Raw genomic sequence first — 24,455 nt, 5'->3', positions numbered from 1 at the left:
CATGGCCACAAATGTAAGAGAATACTCCTGTAGAAAGAACCATGCAGTTTGTGCTCGTGAATCAAAGCTATGACATGACTAAAAACGTACAGATTTTACATTATTATGTAAGGTTTGGAAGATCCTGTTTATGGTTATTTACCTGGATTGGAGTAATCATAGACCTTCACAATTGCGGGTTGAAGATTGCTCACTTGTAGATGTTGTTTCATTGAGATAACTAAGGTGACAGGCTGACGTGTGAGCTGTGGAAGAACAAAGCAGATTAGATTTGATTATACAACTTTAAACTGTATGAAAAATTCCTCACATGGCACACAATTCGAGCAACAGAAGTTTTTATTTTTAAACCTCGACCTTTTATCATTAAAAGCCTATCACTGAACTCAGGAAAAGGGACATTACTTAGGACACAGGGATAAACCCCGGGAGACTGATATTGTCAGTCTGCTGCAGGAAGGAGAAATCATTATCTTAGTGATCAACCAGACTGTAACTCTGTACCAAGTCACAAGCAGCAAGGGCTGATCTGTGTGAAATATGTTCAAAGCGCTAGGAACTGCACAGGCACCAGGATTTCCATAATTGTAGGATCTCTGAGCCAGCATCTCAGCACAAGAAGAAGATGCTGACTCTGCATATTGTCTAAGCAAATATGGCTTCATCCTTTCAAAGAGAAAGTCAGAAGGACTGCTATGATCTCTGTGAGAGGTAAAACTTACATGTATTAATTACACTTGCACATTAGTGAGCATATCTGCAGTTGACATAAAAAATGTACCCGAAGGTAACTTCGCTTTTATGCCAATATGGAACAGTATATGTGGGTTGTAAAATGAGTAAACAATAGCAAAAAAAAAGGCATATTATACTGTATGTAACTAATAAGATACCGAAGAGCACAATAATATCTTGAAAATCTGTATTATTAGGCAGATAATTATATGACACAGTAGGATCTGGAACTACATCGTAGTGCCAAAAAGAAAACAACTACATTTAAAAAAAAAAAAAAAAAAAAAAAAAGCATTCTTGACCACTCGGACAAAAGTAACTTGCTTGCATTAAAGGTAACCTGTACTGGGAGAAATATAGAGGCGGCCACTGCTGGCCTACTTTGGAAACGCTAGTTGCTTGGCTACAACTGACTTCAATACTTTCTGCATTTCTGATCTCAAACAAATAGGCAAGTCAGAGTAAAATCAGTATTAAAAGAGAAGTCGGCCAAAGCTTTGGCCATATTTCTCTTTTTTGTCATAGGAGTGCACTTATTTCTGCACTCCTGTGACCCACATTCAGCCGAGAGTGGGCTTTAGCCACACAGCTGGTATAGGCTGTGGAAGGATCCTGACTTTGAGGTCAGAATTCACCCAGATGCCTGACCGGCAGATGGCTCAGCTTCTCACTGCGCTGCTGAGAGGCCTGAGACAGTCGCTGCCACCACCTCCACAGCTGGCACTTCACTCAATGCTGGAGGGGCGGAAAAGAGTAAGTCAGTCACAGGTCTCTGCTCAGTGCAGACCGAAAACTGAGTAATCAGCGGACATATGATTGTTCATTTCTCTGTCTTAGAGCCAGTGGTGGACAGCTACAGCATCAAACCGATGCTGTAGCCATATAGGTGAGCATGTATATTTGTTTTTTTTTTGATATCCCACACTGCTCAATTAAAGTGGTTGTAAACCTCATGAAATCTGACCTGGGCACATAAATCTGTTGTGTTTACTTATCTCTATCCAAAGCCCTAAGTGGTGTGTCTTTCTACAGCTCCATTCCTCTGTTATCAGGATGATAACTTCTGACAAGTTCTTCGACACAACTGAAAATTTGCGTCGGGGAGGGAGCTTAGAGGGAGATTAGCAGGGAGCTGGTCTATTCACAGCCCAGCTTTGCATGTTTCTTCGTTCCTCTGCCTATGTGGAGGGGGGTATGTGCCTTTTCTTCAATCAGCTCACACACTGTGTAATCCCAGCCTCCACACCCACTGCTGGAAAAGGAAACACAATGTCTAACACAATCTGCACTTTCTAAAGAATGAGGAAAGCTGAAGACAGCAGATATACAAGTAAAACCTATATAGGGCGATTTGTTTTATCCCTGTGTATCATCTGAGGCTATTCACTTTACTGGGTATACGTGAGGGTTTACATCCACTTTAATGATCTTCATATGTCTTCCGGGTCAGTGACCCCTGAAAAAAAACATTGCTCTTATATTAGCCAAACAACTAGCATTTCAGAAAGATAGGCCAGCAATTGTAGCCTTCATATTTTGTCAGCATATATTTTTTTTTTTTTTTACACCAGCTGGTTTTTTGGGGGAAACCTGATAGAAAACTATAGATGTGGTGATTGCAATTTATTGCCTTGGTTGATGGAACGAGATGTAGTTAGGTTAGGTGACTGATGGCAAAACTTGTAATCTTTTAAAACTCAACTATATAATCATTTGTATATGTGGATTATATGACATTAGGATGACAGTCCAATGCATTAACGATTGACCTGCCTATAACCGGCTTCAAACTGACTGCCTCTCCATTGTTGGTCCTTAAAAGGACATTCCCCCCCTTCATAGAAAAAGGCACACATATCTGAAACAGTGTACCAAAAAAGTACACTTACTTACATACCTCTATCATGCCTCCTCTTCTCTTTTTGTCCTTTTCAAGCTGCCGCTCTGCTGCCTGTGCTCCCGCACTACCATTTCGAAAATGTACAGTATGTCCTGAGTCAACTCTCAATATAGTTGCTGAACAATTTTAAGCTATATACAGTAAATGGCACCAACCTTAATATATAATATATAATATATAATATATAATATATAATATATAATAATATATGGCAGCTGCCCCTTTAAGTGAACATATCACTACAAATACATTTTAATGGATTTAACTATTTTAAATGTATATGTAATTATGTACATGATAAAATTCACATATTGAATATGTATTTTATTCGTTTGAGAACATTTTATTGTTATGTTTGCAAGTATTGTGAATGTGCACATGAGCAGCCCTGGCACAAATTCAGTGTAGCACTGCCCCCTTGAGAACTGCTGAATAATAACCAATAATCAGTATAGGGGTTGTAGTTGTTTTTTTTGTTGTTTTATTTTAAATAGGGATGGGAGAAGGGATACTCCAGAATTGAACTATTCACAGTTGATGAGGACTCCTATCTGAGGATGCAGCCAAGCTGCAGATTCACCTTGCCACTAGAATTTAAGGTAAAGTCTCTGAAGTGAAGACTTGATTGAGCAACTATCTTCAGGGTACTCTCCTAGCACCCCGTTTAATTCCACCAGCTGACACTCACCCTCTGACTACTCTACTCTGGGGTGGCCCCCTCACAGGTCAGGTCCTTAGACATGATTCCCTGTTCTCACGATAGGCCGACTGTCTGTGACCACCTGCCACCAATGCAGAGGAGAAGACAGCGGGGACTCTGCTCACCTGCCAAAGATCCCGAGCACATGTGCTCCTGGCTTTTACACCACATCCCACAATGCACCGAGACAGCAGTCTGTGCCAGCCACTAGGGGTGTATCAAAGCCTGTGTGCCCATTGGTCAGGTTTCCTCCACTGTCCAATGTGCCTCCCCATTGGACCAGTGCTTAACATTAAATTAAAAGGTGGTACACAGCGCAAAAATAGGTCTATTTACAAAATAGTAATGTGCAAATGGTAAAAAAAAAACCTTATCTCATGAGCTCATGAGCACGTAGCGTGGGTCGGCGGTAGGCCAATGAGCGTGCAGTGTGAGTCTGTGGGCAGATGTCAGAAGGCGCTCAGGTGAAGGGTTTTTAAATACTCGCCCAACTGGGGAGACCAGATACAAAGAGAGGTCCATAAGGATATCCCATCTCATATGGAATTTTAAAACAACCCACCCCACACCAGACTCTAGCACATTTGACCCACATGCAGTATTGCTAAGAGTTCCTGGCAGTCTGGAAAGTGGACCACCAAAAGGGAGTGGAATAACACGTTATTGCACTGTATTCGCACAGACTGACACCGATTTGTTTTAGTGAAGAGCACGGAGCACATTGCACTTTTCCTTCACTGGACACTTGCTTATACTGGACTGTTTTGGGACTTTTAAGGAACAGGATTAGACGTGCACATATTAACTAATTAATTTATCAATTCATATATGTATTTATTATGGTGAATTAGCACGGTCTTGTATTTATGCGGATTTGTCACAATAGCACTATTTTGCACTTTTTGAATATTCTATGCAAGTTTTCACTATATTGAATATTTATGCAATATCAGCAGATAAGGGTTTTTTATACCATTTGCACATTACTATTTTGTAAATAGACCTATTTTGCGCTGTATACCACCTTTTAATCTAATTTATACTTAATCATAAGATTTTTTGAACAGCAGCACTATAGGCATTGGTTATCCATAGCGCAGTTTTCCCATATTCAGTGCATAACATTCCCGAGACCAAATGAATCACACACTGAGCACCACAAGCAGATCTAACTCACAGATCCTGCTCTCTTTTAAGCAGAAAGCAATATAGATTTGCCTGCTGCTCCTCTGATAGGTAGACAGAGCCAACAACTATACTATCTCTCTCTAGCACCTTCCTAGGAGGGTGCTACATCCGTATTATCCACCAGTATTTAGACCCTTGGTATTCAGAGGAGCAAACTTGTATGCCATGGATCAGTTTAGTTGAGCGATAAGAATCAATTTGCCCCACTGCAGAGAAGTAGAAACCATAATTGACCCATGACTAAATAAAGAGTAGCAGTGGGTATAAAAGACTCCAAGAAAATGGTGGTGACTGGACTTCCTGATGATGCCATACTGGTGAAATGCATTGAGGACAGGTTGCTGCTGAGAGTTCTGGGTTGCTGGTGACGTCATATTCAAGTGAGGTGGAACACATGCCAATTCTCTGGAGAGAACGGAGGGGCGATATCTCATATACACACCGGCCGATTGAGTGGGTGCAGATCTGGGCACTAATATGTAAGTGTAATAAATTGGATGAGTTTTATAATTCAGATTTTAATAAACATACTGCACGATCAATCTACTATTGTTTCTTTGGGATTTATAAATACACCTAGGATGTGAGAAAGGAGATTACATTGCATGGAGCACTTACTGCTTTTTTTCTGGTTGGCTTAAACACTAAAGCCCCGTACACACGTACCGATGGTCGGCTTACAAATGTTCCTCTTTTCTCCCCGGGATGTCGGTGTCTGCTGAAAAGTGCAAAGACAGCACAAGGACAGCACAAGAATTTTGTCCGCCGACTGCAGAAGTGATGTCATGTAATGGTTAACTTTCCCTGTGTTTTCTATTTTCTGAGCATGCCCAGTCTTGCAAATCTGCGGTCTGTCGGCCGAATTGTGTACTGACAGGCGAACAATCGTCCGTTCTGGTGTCGGCATACAAATATTTTCATGTTTGCACGAAAGACTTTTGTCCGCGGATTGTGCGCAGACATCTGTCGGAGGCACCATACTAACACGCGTACAATCGGCAGATCCTTCGTCCACCGACGTTTGTATGCCGACGATCGGTACGTGTGTACGGGCCTTTAGGCTTTGTTGGTCTTTATAACCAAGTAGATCTGGTGAGCGTACTCCCAAATCACGGGGTGAAGCACATTTGTGTTGGAGAGTTGAGAAGTTTTTCACTGACGTATACAAGGCACGACAGATGGAACCAATTGATTTATTGAGTAACAGAAGCACAGCACTGAAGACTTTTTTTTTGTTTTGTATTTTTTTTTTGCTGATTTATTAGTTTAAAAGGGACACTTTTTTGAAAGTTACATGGACACTGGGATATAAAAACATTTGGTTTGGAATATAATATATATTTTAGTAAACGTGGGAAAGGTCTTCTTAAAAATCATAGAGGGGCCAGGAGGAGATGGAGTTTGCCTTGCTGCGCAGATGCAACTGACCCATTGTGCCTGAAACTTTACAATGAGAGGGGTGCCTTCCTAGGGTCATGTTATTTACTGTACTGTATATGTTCTTGCTTGATCGTTTAGGTTTTCTTTGGAAAATAATAGCTACAAATACAATTATTTTCACTTTAAGCAAATCCATTATATCTTCTATATAACAGTATTGTTATATTTTTTGCTAACATTAGTATCTTTACGAGCATGTGGCATTTTAGAATTGCACCAAGAGATCAATGATAACTTGCCAGGAGGCTTTACACACATCTGGTGCTTGTGTAGCGAGTAAAAAAATAAACCTCCCAGTAATTCTTTTACTAGGCTGCAGCTAGAGGGAGCTATAATTATTTGTAGTGTGACTTCAGGAGACTGAAAACCAACAAGTTCACAATAAACTTGGAAAGCAAGTGAGCAACAGTGTTTTGTGTTCTCCTCTTTGATACAGTTTAGACACACTTTGTTTATGCTATCTTTATTCAGTTTTGTGTTTATTCTGACATTTACTTTCTCCATTAATATCTTCTATGTTAGTACTGGCAACTTGCTAACACAAATTGATGTGCTTTTCCATGTGGCCTGCACTTGCACTATAAACAAAGTAATTATCTGTATAATTTGATCCATTTCTGTTTAACACAACAAACTTGGAAAGCAAGTGGACAACAGTGTCTCCTCTGAGACAGATACTGCATGCTGCATATTTGTTATACTTTGCACTCAGATCACCGATAATTCTGTAACATTTGGGGGCTCCGTCTGGGATCTGTGCAATCACAGTGCCACAGTTCACACGGAAGCGGCTATTACAGTAAAGTGACAGATCTCAGGGGGGCTGCACAGAACACAAAATTGCTGATCCAACATCAGTAAACAAGCTGCAGTGGTACATTCAGAAGCTATTGCATGCACTGTCTGAGAGTCAGCTGCACCTACTGGTTATCTTGATGCAGGAAAAAAAAAGAGATGAAGATCTGTGAGCACATCATGGAACACCTACAGAAGTATGCAATGTAGGTGACAGAAGTATGGAATAGCTTCTCAATGTAAAACAACAGGTTTTATCTTTGATAAGTGAAAGCAGCTATGAAAATCCTCATAAAAGTGAGTTGAGAGATTGTGGACCATCTCTCAGAAAGGAAAGACCATCACAACCGAGAGAAGGTGGGCTAATATTAAGGGAAATAGCAGAATACCTGGCAACAAATGAGTTTAAAATTTATGGTGGACAAATATCAGACTGGGACTCTGAAATGACCTACAGCAATATCTGTAAAGAGATAGATAAAAGGGTGAAGGAAAAATACCCAAAAATCATCAGAACTGTGCTAAAAAACATAAAACCTGGAACCTTTAAAGCATGGGTCTTCAAACTATGGCCCTCCAGTTGTTCAAGAACCACAATTCCCATCATGCCTAGTCATGTCTGGGAATGTCAGAGTTTTACAATGCCTCATGGGATGTGTAGTTCCACAACAACTGGAGGGCCATAGTTTGAGGATCCCTGCTTTAACCACCTCCCACCCGGGCCATAGTACATATACGGCCGGGTGGGAGTCTCGTCCTTCTGAATGGACGTTCCGGAACGTCCTTCAGAAGGAGCGAGATCGCGCCGCCGCGGGCACGCGCAGCGGCGCGATCCCGATGTGCCTGTGTCCCTCGGACACAGCGCAACAAGATGCGTCAGGAGGGCCCTGTGATTGGCCCTCCTGATCACATGACGGCTGTGTCCAATCACAGCCGTCATGCAATGTAAATACAGCCGTTGTAACGGCTTCGATCTCTTCTCCTCCCTGACAGATCCTGTCAGGGAGGAGAAGAAGAGGATCGATACTGGAGCTGGGGTGATCAGTGAGTATTTCTAAGTACTCACTGATCACAGGGGGGGTCTGTGCTGGTAATCAGATGATTGATTACCAGTGCAGCCCTGGGGGGAGGGGATGCCACTAGAGCCACCAGGGATGCCCACCCATGACCACCAGGGATGCCCACCATGGCCACCAGGAATGGCAAACAGCCTGCCAGTAGTGCCCTCCTATCAGTGCTGCCCACCAATGCAATATATCAGTGCTGCCCACCAGTGCCCGTTATTGCCATCCACCAGTGCTGCCCACCAGTGCCCATTATTGCCCACCAGTGCTGCCTATCAGTGCCCATCAGTGCCCCCCATCAGTGCCAATCAGTGCCGCCCATCAGTGCCAATCAGTGCGGCCCATCAGTGCCGATCAGTGCCACCTATCAGTGCCCACCAGTGCCCATCAGTGCCGCCGATCAGTGCCCATCAGTGCTGCCTATCAGTGCCCATCAGCGCTGCCTATCAGTGCCCACCAATGCTACATATCAGTGCTATCTATCAGTGCCACATATCAGTGTCCATCAGTGCTGCATATCATTGCTACCTATCAGTGCCCATCAGTGCTGCATATCAGTGCCACCCCATCAGTGCCACCCCATCAGTGCCACCCCATCAGTGTCTCCTCATCAGTGCTGTCAGTGCGGCATCATCAGTGCAGGAAAAAACGTATCTATTCACAAAATTTTATAACCTAAACAAAAAAACTTTTTTTTTTTCAAACTTTTCTGTCTTTTTTTATTTGTGCACCAAAAAAGAAAAAACCTGACAGTGATCAAATACCACCAAAAGAAAGCTCTATTTGTGGGGAAAAAATGACACAAATTTGGTTTAGGTACAATGTTGCATGACCGCGCAATTGTCATTCAAAATGCAACAGCGCTAAAAGATGAAAATTGGTCTGGGAAGGAAGGGGGTTTAAGTGCCCAGTATTGAGGTAGTTAAAGAGATGCTAATTAATAAGGAGGACCTTTCTGTAGCAGAGCTTAAAATGTTTTTATGCTCACACCTTCAGGATCGAAGCAGCACTGATCTGGTTCAGGAACTGATGAATGCAAAGCAACAGGATTGTTTACAGGATCATGGGACTAAAGCAACAAGTACTTTGGTCATCTGAACAAATGGGTGCTGCTATTGTTTATGGTATCAACCTGATACAAGGAGCATTTCTTCACACATTATACCAAAGGTTAGGTGAAACATATAGTGCTATTCGAAGGGATATCAAACCATACATTTCAGACTTATCAGTCACTGGTGATGACTCTATTCTAGAGAAAGTTACCAAAGCAGTCGAGTAGAAGCAGGGAGGAAAGTCAGACTGAGTGGCATTGTTAGGTCCAAATTAGCCATGACACGTCACACAGGCACAGAAAACAGAAGAGGTTATAGACTAAGGCAATACCACTCACGATTCACTTGTAGAATTTACTGCGCAAGTTGCTGCCCTTACAAAAAATGTGAAAAACTTGAATGCAGGCAAATGCAGTGAGAAAATGTGAAGATGGTCCAGCAAGGTTGTCAGATCATAAAAGCAGGAATATACAGAGATGTAAACCACGTGTGAACCAAGGAGAAGAAAACTCTAGGCATTGCTTTAACCGTGTGAACCAAGGAGAAAAAAACTGTAGGCATTGCTTTAACCGTGTGAACCAAGGAGGAAAAAACTGTAGGCATTGCTTTAACTGTGGACAAGAAGGTCATATGGCACCCCCTCTACACTTCAGGGTCCTCTCACTAGGCACCCCCTCTACACTTCAGGGTCCTCTCACTAGGCACTCCCTCTACACTTCAGGGTCCTCTCACTAGGCACCCTCTCTGCACTTCAGGGTCCTCTCACTAGGCACTCTCTCTGCACTTCAGGGTCCTCTTACTAGGCACCCTCTCTGCACTTCAGGGTCCTTTCACTAGGCACCCTCTCTGCTTCTCTTCAGGGTCAACACTGGCACCCACTTTACCTTTACTCCTGCACCGGCTAGCTAGCTAGCTCCTGGATCCACACGACCTTCACCGGAGTGGTCCCCTCTCTCTATAGGCAGAACCCAGGGGCAGTTTGCAGTACTCATGAACTGGGAATGCTTTCCTGAAACTGGACCCCTCTCAACTCTGCAGGTCCTCGGCACACAGGATCCTCTCTGCAGCTCAGCTGAGCCCTCTGTCACCTCAGGCAAGCCGCCTGGGACAACCGATCCTGCTGACAGGAGGAGAGACAGCCGTACTCTCCCTCCTGGGACTCTGCTTCCTGCCAAAGATGCTGCGTCATGCGTTCCCCTCAAACTTATACCCACTCCCAGAATGCTGTGCGGCAGAATCTGCCTTTCTGGGGTAGATACAGGCCTGAGAGCACCATTGGCTGGGTTTCCTCCACTGCCCAATGATAACCCTCTCATGGAGCACAGTGGGGAGACTCAACAGCTACACCAGGGAGACATGACAGCCTAGCTGAAAATCATGGCTCTGCTGTTAGGCAGCCAGGGCCCACTATACTTTACCTAGCACCTACTTTGTAGGGTGCTACAGTTCTGTTGTTTTTCTTTTGATGGGTGGGTGGAACTGGGACTAAAAATTGAAAATCGAAGTGGATATAGGGCGACAATCCTTGTCCCACTGCTAGTTAGCCACTTGCTCTGCCACTTAAATTCTAGGGTTCAATGCAATTGAAGGACTGATAATAGAGCATTCTGACAGTTCAAACCCCAGTAATAATGACTTGACATTGTTATTGAGTGAAACAATGTGTAAAAAAAATGTAAAGTAAATGCATTAGTAAGCCTTGTGCTGTCTTCTTTAACTAAGAATCATTAGTTGGAACAAAATATATATACTGGTAGTAAAACCATCAATCTCCATAAAGAAGTATGTACCGTACTGTGCAACACTCGTTCCTGGCCTGGGAAGGGAATAGTGCTGTTGGAGCCATTACTACCCAGTCAGCTGCTTGAGGGTCTAGAAACATTCCCAGCACTTGTGAATTTACAAATTGGGCATAAAAAGTGGGTAAACATTCCTGTCCAGAACACCACCAAACAAACGGTGTGCATTTTACCAAGGACCATGCTGGCTTTAGAAGAAATCTCATTGGATGAAATGAAAATTACAAATCAGGCAGAACAAAAAGAAAAGGTGTATCACTGCCATTGCAAACAAACTCCCAAGTCACACAAGGCCAAAAGTGGAATCTACCAGTGGATTTACAGCATCTCACAGAAGAACAACAGACACTTGCTAGGACAATGTAATATGACTTTCGCAAAAGAGGAGGGGGTAATTGGGTGTATTCCTAATTTAAATCTTCAGATAAACTTGATGGATAAGACACCAGAGCAAAAGTTTTAGAACTCTATACCAAAACCCCTATGCCAGGAAGTAAAGGCCTAAATACAGAAGCTGTTAGAAAAGGGATGGATACGAAAGTCCAAATCTCCTTACTCCTTCCCTGTAGTTTGTGTAAGAATAAAAAATAAGACTATGCCTGACAGACACCCCTTGGCAGGAGTTCAAGACCTGCTAGTTAATTTAAGTGGCTACCCACTGATGAATACTATGCGTATTGTCCCAAACTCTTCCAAGACAGTGAGCAATGCATAGTTCCCCAATTACTACCCGAAGCTGAGAAATTCTATCCTGGTGACCCTAAATTTACACCTGGGGAATAAGCAAGCCAAAAAATACCGGATTAAGTCGTTTTTGAGCCACTCACAGACATTGTAGAAGAAAGTATTCCAGAATCACCAAAACAAGAGCCAAAATTACATCCAGAGGATGAGACTGCTGCACCAACACCCGATGAACCAGTGAGAGAAGGAAATCTGTACTCTGAATAAAGATCGTCTAAAAGAACATGTAAACCAAAGAAGAGATCATCATAAGTGGACACTTGGCAAGCCTTCATTTCAAAGTGGGATGTTTCCACAAATATGACTCAACAGCACTGTGACCACCCAGAGGTCAAATGGCCAACATATACAAACTTTGCAATTCCTTCATGTTCACATTTCTTGCCAGGAACATATTCCGATAGTTATCTAGATGATACAGGCTCCTCTCCTCTCCTCTCTAAGTGCCGCCTGGGACCCATGGTCCCACCGGGACCCATGGTAGGGCCGGCCCTGGGGAGGGGCCTATCTCTTGCCTGCTTGTTTGCTTCTCTAAATAAAGTAAAGAAACATAGGACCAATACATTTCAGAGTTGCTGACTTTATTTTACCATTTTTTAAAATTGAAAATGAGAGGTATGCTATCAAAAGAAAGGTCTAAGGGGTCACACGAAAAATATTAAAACCAATCTTTTCAAGGATAAAGAAGCCTAACAAGGTAACCAAGAGGTAAGAAACAAATTGGATGATAAATAATTGTTTCAAGGGTATTTTATGGCTGATTTAAGACACGGGTCAAAACGGACCCGTTAACATCATGGATAGTAACAGAAAGCTAACATAAGAGGAGGGTTAAAGAGGGCAAGTATGTAGCAAGTAAATAAATAAACCTCCCAGTTACCTATTACAAGGGTGCAGCTAGAGGGAGCTCTAATGATTTGTAGTGTGACTTCAAGAGACTGTAACCCAACTAGCTCACATTAAACTTGGAAAGCAAGTGAGCAACTGTGTTTTGTGTCTCCTCTTTGATACAGATACTGCAGGCTGCATCTTTGTCATACCTTGTATTTAGATCACTGATAATCCTGTAACACTTGTTTGGTGTAATTGGCTGACAGGGAGTAAGGAGCAGTGTCTACTCCTGTGTAGCCATCCTAGCTTTTCTAGAGAGCAGTCATGAGAAATGGGTATAAGTTTCAGGAATTTTTTGTTCTTGGTTTTGGAGTTGCATCTACTTAATGAAACTGGTTTTATCTGTCAGTGTGCTGACCCTGTCCTTTCAGCATGAATAATAATATATTACCTTATACACATAGATGGTCACTTTATCTTTTGTAACTTCAATTTTCCCTGCAGATTTATTCTTCTCCAACTACAATAAAATTAAAAGAGCAAAAGAACAGTGAAAGTAACACACATATACTGTAGATATCTATATATTGTTATCTGTCATCTAAACCGGTAAAACAGCATTGAGAACACACCTACTGACCCTGAAATAGATCAGATGGCGTTGCATCAATCAGGGAAGGGATGAGAAGATTGGGAGCCCCTAACAAAAGATAATCTGTAACCCTCCCTCTGCAAGTGACTGTAGGTTATAGAGGTGTAGGGAATAACATGAATTATGTAGCATGCAATACAAGGAATGTCTTACATGAATTACACAGATACTTGGAGGTCTGTTTAGAAAATAAATTAGCTGATCAAATGTCTCAGCATTCACACAGCCATTGCAAACAATTCCTATAATGTGTCTAATATGTTTATTTCCTATAAGCTCCATCTAGTGGCCATAGTGTGGTAGTTTCCTGAAATACCTCAAACAGGAAAATACTGCATTATGGCCACTAGATGGAACTGACCATCATAGGAAATAAACATATTAGGCAAAGTACAAGGATTATTCACGATGGCTGTGTAAAAGCCGAGACATTCACACAATGATTTTTTTAACTAAAATAAACCCCTTTTGTCTTACATAGTTACATAGTTTGTGAGGATAAAAAAAGACATCAGTCCATCCAGTTCAACCTATGATGTGTGTGTGTTAGTACATTGTATACCCCTGTATGTTGTGGTCTTTAAGGTGCCCATCTAATAGTTTTTTGAAACTATCGATGCTCCCTGCTGATACCACTGCTTGTGGAAGAGAATTCCACATCCTTACTTCTCTGACAGTGAAGAACCCCTTACGTATTTTAAGGTTAAACTGTTTTTCCTCTAGTTTTAGTGAGTGGCCATGTGTCTTATTATATTCCCTTTCTCTGAAAAGTTTGTTCCTTTTGCTAGGGTCGCCAGTACAGTATTTGTACATTGATATCATATCCCCTCTCAAGCGTCTCTTCTCCAGAGAGAATAAGTTCAGTGCTTGTAGTCTTTCCTCATAGCCGATGCCCTCCATTCCACTAATTATTTTTGTTGCCCTTCTCTGGACTCTCTCCAGTTCCAGCACATCCTTCCTGAGGACCGGTGCCCAGAACTGGACGGAATACTCCAGATGTGGCCGGACCAGAGTCTTGTAGAGTGGGAGAATAATCTCTTTATTTCTGGAGTGAATCCCCTTTTTTATACATTCCAGTATTTTGTTGGCTTTGCTTACAGCGGCTTGGCATTGCATGCCACTGCCAAGCCTGCTGTCCACTAGGACCCCCAGGTACTTTTCCATCTTAGATTCACCCAGAGGTTTTCCCCCTTGTGAGTAGCTTGCTTTCGTGTTTCTGACGCCCAAGTGCATTACCTTACATTTTTCAACATTAAACCTAATTTAGGGTAAACAACATCTGTAGAGTCTAGCTAAATCTAAGTGAGAGCCACAAGTACCTGATTCAGTAACATATCAGAAATACATAAACAGCCCTTACAACATTTTGAAACACTAGCTGCTTGGCAAAAACTGTTTTGTGCCTGTTAAGCTTATGCTGGAAAATATCGAATTATGTTATATATACCAGGCCACCATAAAAGGTTTAAAACATATCTTCTGCGCTCAAGTGGTGTATGATGGGGGAATAGAATATATATATATATATATATATATATATATATATATATATGTGTTCAATGTTCAATAGGCTTTTGTTGGTATCACTTGTGGTCTTGCTGCCCCCTCAGGACCAAGGGTATCCAAAACACACTAAAAGACAACAATAAGAGAAGGGCGCACTGACCTAGTGCATTACCACTAAAAAGGTTTATTAACATCTTGAAAAAAATGTATATTATACTCACAAAACAATTGTAGATAGCACACATGATCAACACAAGATCTCCAAGGTAGCCAAGGCACTGCGCGGTGCTGGATAGCATGCAGATGTCTGCATGGATCTGCTAAGGCTAGGCAAACCCTCTTTCTCAGAGCCAGAAAAGCTACCTTGGAGCTCTTGTGTTGATCATGTTTACATGTGTGCTATCTACAATTGTTTTTTGAGTATAATCAAATTTTTTTTTTTTAAATTTTAATAAACCTTTTTAGTGGTAATGCACTAGGTCAGAGCGCCCTTCTCTTATTGTTCACCATAAAAGGTTTGTCAGTTAAGACATAGCATTATGCCAGCTCATACTTAGGGTATGTTCCAAGTCATTTCAGCATTTTGTATAGACAGTATTCTGACACTAGTTCATCATTATCAGATTTTAAACTACATGGTTGGGGTATTACCTTCTTCAAGCTGCTTTGAACTGGAAGGAATCCTGAGAGCATGTCCACTTCAATTATGACCAGTTTGGCAGCAGTCCCTTCACCATGATAACTATATATGTATTGAAACAAAAATCCCAAGTTACATAGGCACCTTCCATCTAAAATAAACTGTGGTTTCATGTACAGACTGTATATTTAATTTAATAGTTTTGTCAGCTACCAGAAAATCTGTTTTACGTAAAAATATGTATTCTCTATGATCTGCAGGTATTAGTGAAGGTCTAAAAAAAGACCAAGATATAGTGCAAATATTTCGGGAAGTAAAGTCGATTTCCAGGCAAACACTGAAAGATAACAATTTAACCTAAATTATGGATTGATAAAAAATCATTACATTTATTTTGAAAGCTAGTATCAATACCTGAATCTATCTTTAAATTAATTTCATATATTCCTAAACACTACATTGATTAAACTGAGAAAGAAGGGGGAGCTCTCTGAGCCAATTATGAAAGTTAAAGCCTTACTGCTTTGACCAGTGCCATCAGTTTAACACTGGGAAACAGATTTACAGAAGGTGAGAGCATTGGCAAGAGCACAGTAATAAGCTGCTGCTGTTCCATTGGCCAATCACTTGGTTGGGGAGATAAAGATGACTAAAGAAGCAACATTTCTTGTAGTGACCCAGCAGATAGGCATTTACTGAGTATGTACAAGTAACAGGGGACAGAAATTTCACTGTTACTCGTAAGTTATTATAAAATGCACTTCTAGTACTTTTTGGTAAGTCCAATGTATGTCTAAGTACTTAAAAAAAATGTATATTATAATTTCCTCAACTTTTTATAATTCTATTACACATTTTCTATTGTGGTCTCTCTCTCCCCACTCAGTGTGCTATTGTTCCCTGTTACTTTTAGAAGCTCCTGTGTCAGCAGAAAGAGAGAAGGGGTTTTCTGGTGTATTTCATTCGATCCACTGCCATTTCCCATTGTTTTACATCTGATGCTATTTATACCTGGTGTATATCCTTCATTTATAATTTGTTTTGATTTATGTCTTTTGATCTACTCTGATATTTTTCATCTGCTTTTATGGACATACTGTTTATCTACACTGTTTGCTTTTTATACCAATGGTGGGATAAATAATTTTTGCAACAGTATCTTCAATCCAAAACTTCACCCAGGGGTTTTAGGATTAAAAGGAGGTGCACCTTCCTGACCCAGGGGGCATTAAAGAGGAGCTGGAGGTTAACATTATTTTGTAGACACAATCATCTTAAATCGAATTACATCATATGTACGATTATAATACGTATATATGTCTCAATGTTCTTCCATATATATGTCCATGACTATTATCAACATTGTCCCTATGAACTCTTCTGGACCTTTCACTCTTTAGTCTTTTATGTTTTCTATGTTCTTTCTTATGTAATTCTAGTTAGCCCTCTTGTTAATGGATCTAGGGGCATCTTATCCTTCCCTTATATTATTTTCTTGATTTATTCCTAATTATCTTCTGTGTGTACTAGTTACTAAATACTGTATCTCCTTTCAGTACTTAGTGGGATCACACATGTATAAAACCCCCTTTTTTTTACAATGCCATCTCTATAATGCCATATTTATTTTTTTTTTGTAATTTCCCCCTTTTTATCCATGGACTATGTTCTATTAGTTCTTTTTAATTTTATTTATTTACACAGGAGCCTTAACCACTTAAAGACCGGAAGATTTTGCTGCTTAATGACCAGGCCCTATTTTGAGATTCGGCACTGTGTTAATTTAACGGACAATTGCGCGGTCGTGTGATACTGTATCCAAACAAAATTTATGTCCTTTTTTTTCCCCACAAACAGAGCTTTCTTTTGGTAGTATTTGATCACCTGTGCGATTTTTTTTTTTTTTTTTTTTGCGCTATAAACAAAAAAAAGAGTGACAATTTTGAAAGAAAACCAAAATTTTTCACATTCTTTTATATGACATTCTCAAACAAAAAAAAAAATCTAAAAATCATTTTTTTTTAACATTTTAGGCCAATTTGTTTTCTGCTACATATTTTTGGTAAAAGAAAATTGCAATAAGTGTATTCTGATTGGTTTGCGCAAAAGTTATTGCGTCTACTAACTACAGGAAAGATTTATGTCATTTTTATTTATTTATTTATTTTTTTACTAGTAATGGCGGCGATCTGCGATTTTTTGCAGGACTGCGACATTGCGGCGGACAGATCGGACTCCTAACTGACATTTTTGACACTTTTGGGGTACCAGTGACATTACTACAGTAATCAGTGCTAAAAATATGCACTGTTACTGTAATAATGACACTGGCAGGGAAGGGGTTAACCCTGTTGGTGATCGAGGGGTTAAATGTAAGCCTGGGTTAGTGATTCTAACTGTGGGGGAGTTAGGCTTTTAAAATGATCATAGAGACATGCGAACCTATATAGCAGGATCGCATGGTCTCTGTGATCATACAAGGGAGAAGGACGGACGGCTGTGTTTACATCAGCTGTCCGTCTTTCTCTGTCAGCGGGGAGAGATCGAGAGTGTCAGGCGGCAATCGGAGCTGCCTGACACACGCGCCAGCTTCCCCGCTGATGAGCGGTGGCATGCCGGCGGCGGCGTGCGCTCTCACCCTAGCTCCTCCTAGGCGAGCGCTGTACATGTACAGGACTTTGCATGGGAAAGCCAGCCTGCCGCAGTACATCTGTGGCTGCTTGACGTCAAGTGGTTAAAGTAATTGTAAAAGCCCAAGATTTTTTACATTAATGCATTCTATCCTGATTTGTGCAGCAGCAGCAGCGCCCCCAGCTCCCCTAAGCCCCGTCTCGATCCAGTGATGTGCACTCCTGGGTCTCTTCCTCCCCATTGGCTGAGACAGCAGCAGTAGCCATTGGCTCCCACTACCAACAATCGCAGCCAATGAGTCAATAAGAAGAGAGCAGGGACGGGGCCCAGCCAGGCCTAGCCGTGCTCTGTGAATAAATAGACACACAGATAAGTGGCTAGGGAGTGAGCCTGCTCAGGTGCCCCCATAGCAAGCTGCTTGCTATAAGGGATACTAGGCAGGAGGGACATGCCTGGAGTGCCAGTGGGGGACCCGAGAAGAGGAAGATCGGGGGGAGCTCTGTGCGAAACCACTGCACAGAGCAGGTAAGTATAACATGTCTGTTATTAAAAAACAAACAAAAACTAAATCAAGCTTTAATTTTATTTTAAGGTCTTTTGTACTTTGATACATCGATAAGTAAATATACATATTTATGTATATGTTGTTTACCGTTACTATGTCAAGCATGCTATGTGTGGTGAGCTTTTAAGGACTTTCTGGAATGCCCCTTTTTGAACAGCCGCATCGGCTTGCAGGGCGGTGTTGTCCACCAGCTCAGCTGCCCATAAAAGCCATACCAACATGGCCATGGCCTAATGTGCGCCATGGCCACTGCCACAACGGATGTCATGGCTGTCAGCGAAGTGTACTCATGCCAGCCAGGGAGCTCTGAGAGCCACCAGCACGGCCAAGTTTGATGATTGTTGGAAAACCCCCCACACCCGGACCGAAATTGTCAAGTGCAACAGTGTCACTTGCTTGATAAGCATTAGACAAGCTTTATTTATGTAAGTTGCCAATTTTGTGTAATAAATCGTTTTTTATACTTACTAGCACTTGCTGGTATAATGTAAATGACACCAAACTTTACGTAACCTCATCCCTCTTTACAGCAACAGCTATATGCAAAAGGTAAGGATTAGCAAAATGCTGGCGACCTGCTCTCGCTGTGATTGGACACTGGCATGGTAGGGGTTAACATCAGGGGCAATCAAAGGGTTAAATGTGTTCCTAGGGAGCTTACTAACTGTGTGGGGGGTGCTTTAACTGTGGGAACACAGAGATCCGTGTTCCTGCTTAGCAGACACATGGGATCTCTATCTTCCATTGTCACAGAATGGCAATCTGCCTTGTTTACGTAGGCAGACACTGCTCTGCCTCTCTTGGAAATGATTGGCGGGTCCCGGTGGACATTTATTTGATCGCCCCTGATGTTAACCCCTTCACTGTCAGTGTCATTAGTACAGTGACAGTGCATATTTTTTAGCATTGTATTGTTGTCACTGGTCCCTAAAAAAAACCCTAAAAAAAAAAAAAAAAAAAAAGTGTCAAAAGTGTAATTTAGTGTCCGATTTGTCTGCCACAATATCGAAGTCCTGCTATAAGTTGCTGATTGCCGCCATTACTAGTAAAAAAAAAAAAATACCACTATAACTTTTGTGCAAACCAATCAATATATGTTCATTGGGATTTTTTTTTGTACCAAAAACATGCAGTAGACTACATTTTGGCCTAAACTGATGAAGAAATTAGATTTTTTTTATTTTTTTTTTATTTTTTTTTATAGCAGAAAGTAAAAAATATATATTTTTTTTCAAACATGTCAGTCTTTTCGCAAAAAATAAAAAACGCAGGGGTGATCAAATACCACCAAAAGAAAGCTCTATTTGTGGGGAAAAAAGGACATCAATTTTACTTGGGTACAGTGTCGCACAACCACGCAATTGTCAGTTAAAGTAATGCAGTGCCGAATCGGAAAAAATGGCCTGGTCATGAAGGAAGGTAAACATTCCGAAGCAGAAGTGGTTAATATACCATTTACCATTCTTGTTATATCAGTAGGTGCAAAGAAAAACCTATAGATTCATATTAGGAATTCTAAAGGGTTCGATGTGCTGTTCAATCATCCTGTGGTATGTCAAGAAGTCTATTAAGCCAAGTCCGATTAATATTTCGAATCGGAGAACAAAGTGTCCCTGTGCCGTAGAGATGGGTAAAGGTGGAAGGATTCAGTCCACAAAAATACTGTTATCATTTCACGAAAGAAAATTAAAGAATAGGTACACCCAGCATTTCATATGTCTTCTGTACCATGTACTTGTATGAAAAAGTATCCTGTTCTCTTTGCATTGCTTCCTTTGTTTGAAATCCCTGGTGTTCCCATAATTCCCTCCTCTGACCACACCAAGCAGGAGACCACATCATGGTCAATTCTCTAGCTGTGCTGGGAACTCAGCCGGATTTCCTCCAATTATCAAACTTGTCCTGACAAACCCCCCTGCACAGCCTTTCACTGGGAAGCTCAGTAGGCTGCTGCTCCTCCTTCCCCAGCTCTAATGCAGCTGAGAACAGACAGAATGTGATTACTTACAAAAAAAAGGGGGAAAAGGTATTTATAATGATTTTTTTTTATATCTATACACAAATGTTTTGCCTATTCTTTCTATTTTAAACTAAATATGTTTTTTTTTCAAGGTGATCGTTTACAATCACTTTCAAGAACTAAGGGGAATTTCAACAGATCACTTCGTATTTTATTATACTTGAAGGCCCTTTAAAGGGATACAACATAGGGGAATGAGAATGTATTGCAGAGATGCACTTTTTTTTTGCCCTGACATACACTTAAAGACTAGTGTTGAGCGAACACGGACTGTATTATTCGTGTTCGTACCGAATAATTGGATTTTTTTTACCCGAACACGGACACGGACACTTTACTGTATGTTCGGGTAAAAATCCGTGTTCGGTCGTTTTATTTCCGGGTTTTGCATGCTTTGGCGCTCTTTTCATGGCGGGCTTTCAACAGCCAATCAACAATCGTTTAACTGGTGTGCCTTAAGCCATCCCAGCCATGCCTGCAAATGTCTTAGTAGCTGTGATTGGCCGTCTGAAGCATGTGACCAAGTCTTTATAAGTTTGAGGCAGCCGCCGCAGCAGCGTCATTCTGCTGCTTAGCTAAGGGACAGAGCACACATCAATGTGCTGGCTGCTGATTAGGGAAAGATAGGCAGGAAAAAACCATTTGTGTCCGGATAGAATTGAGGGACAGGTCGGAGTGTTTAGGCAGGGCGAGTTGTAGGCATTTTAGGGATAGAGTCTGCTGAATTATAGGGTCAGTGTCTTCTACAAACTACAATCGATATTGCTGTGTGGGGGGTGGGGTGAATCTGCACTCAATCCTGATCTACGATCTCTTCTCAATCCTGTTAGGGACAGAGTCTGCTGAATTTTAGGGAAACTGTGTTCTACAAACTACAATCGATATTGCTGTGTGGTGTGGGATTGGAGATAGGCAGGTGTCAGTGATCCACATCCATTTTTCTGTGTGTGAGCTGCAGTGAACACAATCTTTTTGGGCTGCAGTGAACACAATCTTTTTGGGCTGCAGTGAACACAATCTTTTTGGGCTGCAGTGAACACAATCTTTTTGGGGTGCAGTGAACAAAATCTTTTTGGGGTGCAGTGAACACAATCCTTTTTGGTGTGCAGTGAACACAATCTTTGTGGGGTGCAGTGAACAAAATCCTTTGTGGGGTGCAGTGAACACAATCTTTTTGGGGTGCAGTGAACAAAATCCTTTTTGGGGTGCAGTGAACAACATCCTTTTTGGGGTGCAGTGAACACAATCTTTTTGGGGTGCAGTGAACAAAATCCTTTGTGGGGTGCAGTGAACACAATCTTTTTGGGGTGCAGTGAACACAATCTTTTTGGGGTGGAGTGAACAACATCCTTTTTGGGGTGCAGTGAACAAAATCCTTTTTGGGGTGCAGTGAACAAAATCATTTTTGGGGTGCAGTGAACACAATCTTTTTGGGGTGCAGTGAACACAATCTTTGTGGGGTGCAGTGAACACAATCTTTTTGGGGTGGAGTGAACAACATCCTTTTTGGGGTGCAGTGAACAACATCCTTTTTGGGGTGCAGTGAACACAATCTTTTTGGGGTGCAGTGAACACAATCTTTGTGGGGTACAGTGAACAGAATCTTTGTGGGGTGCAGTGAACACAATCTTTGGGGGGTACAGTGAACACAATCTTTTTGGGGTGCAGTGAACACAATCTTTGTGGGGTGCAGTGAACACAATCTTTTTGGGGTGGAGTGAACAAAATCATTTTTGGGGTGCAGTGAACAACATCCTTTTTGGGGTGCAGTGATCAAAATCCTTTTTGGGGTGCAGTGAACACAATCTTTTTGGGGTGCAGTGAACAAAATCCTTTGTGGGGTGCAGTGAACAGAATCTTTGTGGGGTGCAGTGAACACAATCTTTGGGGGGGTACAGTGAACACAATCTTTTTGGGGTGCAGTGAACACAATCTTTGTGGGGTACAGTGAACAGAATCTTTGTGGGGTGCAGTGAACACAATCTTTGGGGGGTACAGTGAACACAATCTTTTTGGGGTGCAGTGAACACAATCTTTGGGGGGTACAGTGAACACAATCTTTTTGGGGTGCAGTGAACACAATCTTTGTGGGGTGCAGTGAACACAATCTTTGGGGGGGTACAGTGAACACAATCTTTTTGGGGTGCAGTGAACAACATCCTTTTAGGGTGCAGTGAACACAATCTTTGTGGGGTGCAGTGAACAACATCCTTTTAGGGTGCAGTGAACACAATCTTTGTGGGGTACAGTGAACAGAATCTTTGTGGGGTGCAGTGAACACAATCTTTGGGGGGTACAGTGAACACAATCTTTGTGAGGTGCAGTGAACACAATCTTTGTGGGGTGCAGTGAACACAATCATTGTGGGGTGCAGTGAACTCAATCTTTGTGGGGTACAGTGAACACAATCTCATACTTCTGAAGATTTGAGGGTGCTGCCTGTTCCATACTCCCCCTACTCCTCATCTAGCCTTTTAGGGGTACAAACAATAGTAATTGGGGCCTAGTGTGGTTGTGTACGTGTGATATACATACACTTTTTTTGGATCATATTTTCTATTCCGCTATTTAATCAAAAACCTTTGGGGATCAGTTAAATTGGGGGATAGTCTGTGTTGGTACGTGTGAGAGAGATCCACCTTTCCAAGTTGTTGGGGTTCATCTCATACTTCTGAAGGTTTGAGGGTGCTGCCTGTTCCATACTCCCCCTACTCCTAGCCTTTTAGGGGTACAAACAATAGTAATTGGGGCCTAGTGTGGTTGTGTACGTGTGATATACATACACTTTTTTTGGATCATATTTTCTATTCCGCTATTTAATCAAAAACCTTTGGGGATCAGTTAAATTGGGGGATAGTCTGTGTTGGTACGTGTGAGAGAGATCCACCTTTCCAAGTTGTTGGGGTTCATCTCATACTTCTGAAGGTTTGAGGGTGCTGCCTGTTCCATACCCCCCCTACTCCTCATCTAGCCTTTTAGGGGTACAAACAATAGTAATTGGGGCCTAGTGTGGTTGTGTACGTGTGATATACATACACTTTTTTTGGATCATATTTTCTATTCCGCTATTTAATCAAAAACCTTTGGGGATCAGTTAAATTGGGGGATAGTCTGTGTTGGTACGTGTGAGAGAGATCCACCTTTCCAAGTTGTTGGGGTTCATCTCATACTTCTGAAGGTTTGAGGGTGCTGCCTGTTCCATACCCCCCCTACTCCTCATCTAGCCTTTTAGGGGTACAAACAATAGTAATTGGGGCCTAGTGTGGTTGTGTACGTGTGATATACATACACTTTTTTTGGATCATATTTTCTATTCCGCTATTTAATCAAAAACCTTTGGGGATCAGTTAAATTGGGGGATAGTCTGTGTTGGTACGTGTGAGAGAGATCCACCTTTCCAAGTTGTTGGGGTTCATCTCATACTTCTGAAGGTTTGAGGGTGCTGCCTGTTCCATACTCCCCCTACTCCTAGCCTTTTAGGGGTACAAACAATAGTAATTGGGGCCTAGTGTGGTTGTGTACGTGTGATATACATACACTTTTTTTGGATCATATTTTCTATTCCGCTATTTAATCAAAAACCTTTGGGGATCAGTTAAATTGGGGGATAGTCTGTGTTGGTACGTGTGAGAGAGATCCACCTTTCCAAGTTGTTGGGGTTCATCTCATACTTCTGAAGGTTTGAGGGTGCTGCCTGTTCCATACTCCCCCTACTCCTAGCCTTTTAGGGGTACAAACAATAGTAATTGGGGCCTAGTGTGGTTGTGTACGTGTGATATACATACACTTTTTTTGGATCATATTTTCTATTCCGCTATTTAATCAAAAACCTTTGGGGATCAGTTAAATCGGGGGATAGTCTGTGTTGGTACGTGTGAGAGAGATCCACCTTTCCAAGTTGTTGGGGTTCATCTCATACTTCTGAAGGTTTGAGGGTGCTGCCTGTTCCATACCCCCCCTACTCCTCATCTAGCCTTTTAGGGGTACAAACAATAGTAATTGGGGCCTAGTGTGGTTGTGTACGTGTGATATACATACACTTTTTTTGGATCATATTTTCTATTCCGCTATTTAATCAAAAACCTTTGGGGATCAGTTAAATTGGGGGATAGTCTGTGTTGGTACGTGTGAGAGAGATCCACCTTTCCAAGTTGTTGGGGTTCATCTCATACTTCTGAAGGTTTGAGGGT

General features: G+C 41.7%; 1 protein-coding gene across 1 annotated transcript in view; it reads right to left on the bottom strand.

Moving 5' to 3' along the window:
• LOC309564235 (alpha-2-macroglobulin-like protein 1) overlaps window positions 1–24,455 on the bottom strand; it is a 351,540-nt gene that overhangs the window by 10,827 nt on the left and 316,258 nt on the right. The window contains exons 33-35 of the mRNA XM_082268861.1: window positions 15,061–15,151; window positions 12,703–12,771; window positions 143–245 (exon numbers count right to left, since the gene is read on the bottom strand). Coding sequence (XP_082124987.1) covers window positions 143–245; window positions 12,703–12,771; window positions 15,061–15,151 — 263 coding nt within the window. The remainder of the gene's footprint in view (window positions 1–142; window positions 246–12,702; window positions 12,772–15,060; window positions 15,152–24,455) is intronic.

Source organism: Pelophylax lessonae (genome assembly GCF_965119305.1).
Source record: "Pelophylax lessonae genome assembly, chromosome: 9".
Lineage (NCBI taxonomy): Eukaryota > Metazoa > Chordata > Amphibia > Anura > Ranidae > Pelophylax > Pelophylax lessonae.
Note: the sequence above shows the minus strand (reverse complement) of the source record. Positions and strands in the feature narration are given on the sequence as shown.